Consider the following 6,889-nt stretch of genomic DNA (forward strand, 5'->3'; position numbering starts at 1 on the left):
AACATGTTATAACATGCCAACACTTCCAGCTTGTGTGTTTGAAGTGTGGACTGCAGGATGACGGTATGGTGAGGTTTTCCGGGTGGAAGTCATGTGAATGTTGTTCATTATAGGAGGAAGGCCAGTACATTTCCAAGAGTGATGATCTCATTGTGGTTTCCAGCCGTGGCCTCATCCTGTCACATGATCAGGACTTTCAACCAGTAAGAATTGAAAAAAAATCATGGCATACACGTCCTATAGAGGACAACAAATCTTTTTTTTTTTTTTACATTCCAACTACCAAGGGAATTTATAGAATGTACATTTGCATGCTGTCATCTCATAATGGAGTATGGAGTTCCTCTAAATTCATAGTCATTCAGGTAAATTATTTTTGGTTGCATTTTCCATTTAGTAAATCCAAAGCTGTTTCCTCAAAGTATTCTAATTTGCAGTGGGAGTATGTTCCAAACTTTAGGTGCACAAAAACAGAAGGCGGCTTCACCATGTTTTTCTATTGTTCATTTTTGGAACATTTAACCAGCCTGCAGCACGATCTGAAGGGAAATTAAATCAAATCTTAAAATCAATCCTCAGTCACACAGGTAGCAATGTAGTGTTAGTAAAACTTGAGTCATGTGATCTCTTGAATTTTATGGCTGCAGCCTATCAATTTAAAAAAAAAATTTTTTTATGGGAGACCAAAATATGGGATCTTTATCACTCAACATAAAACACAATGATAGCAAAATGTATCATAATGAAACCAAAACAGTTCTGTATGGGACTTCACATTGTGTAGATATGTTTTTCTGGGTGCTCTCTTTCTTGGCTGCTTCTTTTAACATAAATTATACTCGACCAGATAAACTTGAATGTCAGCACTAAGACTGTTGGCACTGGCAACCTTGTTCTCAAACTGGGGAAATTTCCGACGTTTGGCTCCTCCCCTCAGCTCCTCCCCTTTCCTTTCTATGTGGGTATGTTTGGTTTTGAAGTCCCACGTGTTGCACTACTTCAAGCCAGGAACACTCCAGCTTCATGATAATTGTGTGAAGACACCTACCTGAGCTCATCTTCTGTTAAGACGTGAAGAAGACTACCGCTTCGACAAGATGCTGAAGGAGAGTGACGACAAGAACTCTGGTAAGTATTGTTAGGCTTCATTATTTATAGGCAACCTCTTACAATATTTTTAATAATATGGTACTTTTTAAATCAAAATTTAGTTTACCTTCAACAAAATCCAATTGAGCATAAAGTTTCTGTTATTCAAAGTGCTTTATATAAAACAGAAAAGGCAGCAAGACAAAATGCGAAAGTTACAGATAGAAATTAAGAAGTTAAATAGTGAATAAAAATAATAAAATTTTTAATTACAGCAAAAAGTTATAGTGCTGTTCATTATTTGATTTAATAAAAACCTGTGGCAAACGGAAACATCTTTGATCTGAGACAACTCAGTTGCAGCAGACCTGCAGTCCTCCAGAAGTTTGTTCCAGATTTGTGAACCATAAAAGCCACTTCTCCATGTTTAGTTTTGACTCTGAGGACAGAAAGCAGACCTGTCCCAGATTGTCTGTGGGGTCAGGATGGTTCATAATAGTAGCACTTCAGAAAAGTAGTTCAGCCCCAAAGCATTCAATGCTTCATAAACTCATAGCAGTATTTTGAAATCAGTTTCAGGCTGAGTAAAGATCGGAGAATTGCGGTGATATGAGTAACGAAAGCAAAAGAGTTTATAACTTTTATTATTATGAGTTGACTATCTTATGTGCTGTTTCTTGTGCAAAATCAACTTTATGGATGACATAATAAATGAGCATCTGATAGTAAAATAGATAGCATACTTTTTGACCTTGAAGAACAAGATATAGTGTTTTGGTATAAAGAAATGACTTTTTATTGAGATTGTTTTGTCAAATTATTGGTTGACATCTTTTTCACAACAACTTTTTTCACAATGTAATGCTGATAAATCATGCAACCAATTTTCATTAATGTATAAGAAAAATACTAAAAATAATCTTAGGAATTTTATCATTCATTTCTTTACGTTTACTACAGTGCATTGAGGTCGTAGATGGAAAACCCAGTTTGTTGTTGTTGTGTTTATCTTGTGTGTGTCATTGTTGTGCAGACGTAATCAGCCTGATCAGACCGTGTGCAGACATGGCTTGCACATCAAGATTCATAACGATGTTTTTTTTTTTTCCCTTTGCAGTCGTCAGGTCAGAGGCGTCACACAGATGCGGCCTGCTCTGCCTCGGTCCTCTGACCTTCCACCCTCAGGCCACGGGTAACATGGTGCGCCTGAGTCAGGGGTGTCGACTGGCAGAGAGGAACATGCGTACGTTCAGGAATGGCCTGGTGTTCACCAACCGCCCAGTGAAGATACGTGAGAAGATTCATCTGAGAGTGGAGAAGGACGTGCATAACTGGCAGGGAGCCCTGCGTGTGGGCTTCACTAATGTGTCACCCTCAGAGAGACCTCTGCCCAGCATGGCCATGCCCGACCTCACCGACTGCACCGGGCACTGGGCCGCTCCTTTGCGTGACTCCTACTGTCGAGCAGGCTCGGTGATGGAGTTCTGGGTTTCTGGTGGTGGCAATGTATTCTTCACAAGCAACAACAGTAAAAAAAAGTTGCTATCTGGAGTGGACATCAGCCAGCCACTGTGGGCCATGATAGACATTTATGGACAGACGTGCTCCATCTTCCTCCTTGGTATGTTAACTATAACCAGTGTATTGTTTTGCCTTACAACCGTTTTTTCTTGTTCTTGTTTATTTGTTGGCAGAACATTTTCCCACGCACTGACAATATTATTTGAATGCCTGTTATTAAAGATGAAATTATATGATGCCTCTTTAACTCTTTGCTTCAGGCTCAAAGAAAAAAGGAGTACTATACACGAGAAGGTCCTGTCCTGCACATGAAACCCTCACTTCACCTGACATTGACAATCCCTTCACTTTGATTCCTGATGATTCAAGGCTCCAGGGAAACCGTGATGACTGCATGTCCTGTCTCGACGTGGATATCTCAGCAGGTAGGAAATAGTCCCTCCAGCCAATGACAAGTGTTGCATTAGTACTGTCAGCTGTCAGTTTTGTAATTGTGATTTCCTCCCCTCTGCTTACAGATGAAGTCTGTGTAGTTTGCATGGTGAGAGCGGCCAGAATCACACTGCCTTGTGGCCACCAGTGTTTGTGTAAAAGATGCAACTATAAAGTCTCCAAGCATTTTGGCACCTGCCCGCTGTGCCGACACATGATCAGAGCCCCATCAGCGGACGGGTAGCCTGTTTCTGAAGTGGCCTGAGCTCCAAGACACCGGGCAGAAATCACCAAATACAAGCTACTGACTGAATGTGACAGAGAAAACACTATGAACAGCACTTACAAATTTTTGTCACATTGATACACTGTGCCTGATTGACTCCAACCAGGAGACCCTCTGTTTTCCTTAATATGTAGCTATTGTACAGCGGGTATAAGATTAAATGTACTGAGATGTGTGAGCTGATTTCTGGGTATGTGTAAGATGTATGAAAATTGGCTGGAAAAAAGTATATATATATATATAAAAAAGCACTTTTATTTTTAAGTGAAATCAGTCTGTGACTAACAAGACATATTGTACTCACAGACAAATTGTATTTATATAATTTAATAATAATTGAATAATGATCATTTTAAGTGTACAGTATATTTTCTCCCCTTGATATTTTGAATCTTAAATCAATCTGTGGTTGATGTACAGTTTCTCTTCAAATAATATTATTTGATTGTTAAACTATTGCACAAAAATAAAGTATTTTATATCTATCACAAGATTCTTGGTTATTCTTATTTTTCAAGCTTAATGTTTTGATACCTCCCACCAGTCCCTAAAGATGTGTCTGTGGATTAGTTTATAGGTTAATAACTATGCCTGTACAACATTTATCAAGTGATAAACTTGTCTATGTTGAAAAAACACTCGTCCTGACTGTGGCCCTTGATTAGAGATTGTTTTGTCAACTGCTGTCTCCAAGGTAAAAGACTGAACTGAACTGAAAATGCATACTCGATTTACTGGACATGTTTGTGTACTAAGGTTCCTCAAGTTGTTTTTTTGTTTGTTTCATTTTGGCCTGGTATTTCACATGCCACATATATAACCAAAGCCCAATAATAGTATATCATTATATGAGCAAAAGATTTCATTTCAGTATCTCTTTTTCTGTGGACACCCCAATGTCTTCCCTCGTCTGTGACCTTGAATATAGTCTCTGTTTGAATGTTCTATTAAATTAAGGGAGTCTTTATGAACCCAGTGACGGATGCATCCCATGTCTGTCCATAGAAATCCCACCAGATCACAGTCATTGTCAGCTGGCAGCCTTAAATATCAGAGAGAGAATAATTCTACTGCGGAGCAACTTTATTTTTACAACTGGCACTCAGGAAGTGGAATTTTTTTTTAGTTGCCTGCTGTTATGATTTTCTACAACATATTCAAATAGTTTTCTATGATACAATCTGCATGAATAACTTGGAAAGGAATTCATAGAGAGCAGGCAATATTCGTGTTTGGGTCTGGTGCGTTATATGAATCTAATAAAGAAATATGCTCCAATTTCAAGGAAATGGTTGTATAACCAATCATTTATGTGAGTCATACACTCTTATGTTGGTTGACATAACCACCCGTGACCCTGTTCAGGATAAAGTGGGTATAGATAATGGATGGAAGGATGGATGGATTTAAATTCTGGAGAATATTTAATATTCTGGAGAATATTTCTGGAGAATATTTAATATGTAGAAGAAAAAGAAGAAAGCATAAATTGTATGCTTTAATTCTTTGTGGATTATTCATCACTTTAAGTTTGTCCTAACACTATAAAATGTGGCCAACATATAGTATACGTTAATACAAATATTACAACATGTATTATGATACTATTGAATAATTAATTACATTTTCTGCGCCAACCCCTGCACACCCCGATTACCGACAGCCAGTCTATACCCATAAACAGTGTGCACACAGCCGAATGTAGGTGCTGCACCACCCCCTGGTGTATGGTAGAGGACCTGGGGCCAAAAATTATTCTTTAAATACTTATATTTGATATTGATATTCTTGACGATATGACAAAATACTGTAAAATATTATAATATTAACTTCAGTGTGCCAACAAAAATGTAAGTTTGCCTTCAAATATTCAGTAAAAACTAAACACAACATTTTTGTTTTTTGTTATTCACACAACAGCAGTAACTCAGTGAGACTGTATGAAATACAGCCGCTCTACACAACATGAGTAAACGTTTCATCAGTGTGAATCCCGGGACGAAATAAAAACTGCCTATGAATACTAACTCTGGCAGTGATAGATTACAGGTTTGTGCAAACTTTGTGTATGTTTTCTATCAGATCGTCTCATCACTTACTTTGCATGTACAGTAAATCGAGTTGGTGGTCGCTGTTTTTATCATCGTTTATTGTGTAAATCTGCCTTACCTATGAGCTGCTGTTGTAAGTGTGTGTTTAACCTTTGTTTTGTGTATGTTTTATCGCATTATTATCATCACTGGGTGACTAATAATCAACGTACACGACCTATAATAACAATATTGTATATAAGAAAACATACATAACCACTGTGCATTTTGCAGCATATATCTTACAGAAATATATGGGCGTTGAGAGTATAACTCACACATAAATGTCCTCCCAACAGCACCCCACACGTAAAACATGTCCCCACAGCTCTTCCTCGAAACTATTTCTACTGATTGATAAGGATTTTTTTGACTATGGCGACATCTGTCTGTGGCTTTCAAAAGGATATAAGCGGCTTATATCCTTTATATCCTCTTGGTGGTTCTCAGGGGAAGTGTGGGGCACACTGTGGGGCACACTTCCCCTGAGAACCACTAAGAGGCAGTGCTGTACTATTTATCATGTGAATGTCAACCGTAAAACAAAATATGTGAAAGTGAAAATAAGTGGATATTTCTGCCATGTGCATTGTGTCCGTTGCATTTTGGGAACTGAAGTTTGTTGCAGGGAACGGTTTCTAGTTTCTCAGATGTGACTACTGGTTTCTTAGATGTGACAAATATTAAGTATTTATCATAAACTTTAAAAAAAAAAAAAAAAAAGTATTTATCTGTACATAGTTTGTTGGTCATCTGGACTGTGGGTCCAAGGACAATAATTAAGGGTGACTGTGAAGTTGTTAACAGTTGTCTCTTGGGTCCGACGTGAGAATGGACTCTGGAGGAAAAGACAGAGGTGTGGCATTTGGTTGCGGATCTTGCTGCCAACCTGTTAAATATTTATCTTGGTTGGCATTGCTGAGCTGCTTCCTAACTCAGGGTGCACAGGTCTGCCCAGCCTCTATTTGCTAATTTCTCAGGATAAGGAAACGTGGGAGTGGGACCCGACAGATAAACCACTCAGGAGTTTAACAGAAGCGTCACAGAAATACAGTTGATCAGTGAAGGAAAGTGGTGGCACTACTTTGTTTGGCTTTGCTGCCACAGTTTTCTGAAGTAAGTAAGTGGGTGCTGGAACAGAACATGGGAATACTGATACTTGACTGAGGCTGGCAACTGTTTGCACGTGTGTGCCTTAGCATGTATGTGTGAATGCAATTGTACTGACACCAAGTAATACTCCCTTCCCTGGATGGGCCTTGTGAAGGGACAGGTGAGTCAGTCAACTGAGTTCCCTAGATCTTGTGCAGAAAACACTGTCTTTTGTGTTGATATGAATGTGAAAGACACAACCTTTGAAGATCTAAAGACAGTGAATAGACCAAGCTTATCATGATACATGTGCCGATTTATTGAGATGACTATGGAAATCGCCTCCTCTTCCCCTTCCACGTAAAACACTGGAGGGCGG

The 6,889-nt window shown here is 38.7% G+C and overlaps 1 protein-coding gene across 1 annotated transcript; it reads left to right on the forward strand.

Annotated features, from left to right (window-relative positions):
* The first annotated feature begins 1,037 nt into the window (after positions 1 to 1,037).
* LOC138621525 (E3 ubiquitin-protein ligase NEURL3) lies at positions 1,038 to 3,543 on the forward strand. Its single transcript, XM_069699659.1, has 4 exons — positions 1,038 to 1,128; positions 2,207 to 2,710; positions 2,871 to 3,035; positions 3,129 to 3,543. The coding sequence occupies exons 1-4, from the start codon at positions 1,098 to 1,100 to the stop codon at positions 3,284 to 3,286; spliced, it is 858 nt and encodes a 285-aa protein (XP_069555760.1). The 5' UTR covers positions 1,038 to 1,097; the 3' UTR covers positions 3,287 to 3,543.
* Positions 3,544 to 6,889: the final 3,346 nt, after the last annotated feature.

Source organism: Brachyistius frenatus, unplaced genomic scaffold, assembly GCF_029030835.1.
Source record: "Brachyistius frenatus isolate BFR_SWC_R1_liver_20210118 unplaced genomic scaffold, ASM2903083v1 Contig_31, whole genome shotgun sequence".
NCBI classification, from domain to species: domain Eukaryota; kingdom Metazoa; phylum Chordata; class Actinopteri; family Embiotocidae; genus Brachyistius; species Brachyistius frenatus.

What these genes read in the sequence shown, in the direction of transcription:
- LOC138621525 (XM_069699659.1), top strand. Translation starts at nt 1,098, where the DNA reads ATGCTGAAGGAGAGTGACGACAAGAACTCTG. An exon ending in GTGCTCCATCTTCCTCCTTG is followed by an intron (nt 2,711 to 2,870) that starts GTATGTTAACTA and finishes TCTTTGCTTCAG; the next exon opens with GCTCAAAGAAAAAAGGAGTA. An exon ending in CGACGTGGATATCTCAGCAG is followed by an intron (nt 3,036 to 3,128) that starts GTAGGAAATAGT and finishes CTCTGCTTACAG; the next exon opens with ATGAAGTCTGTGTAGTTTGC.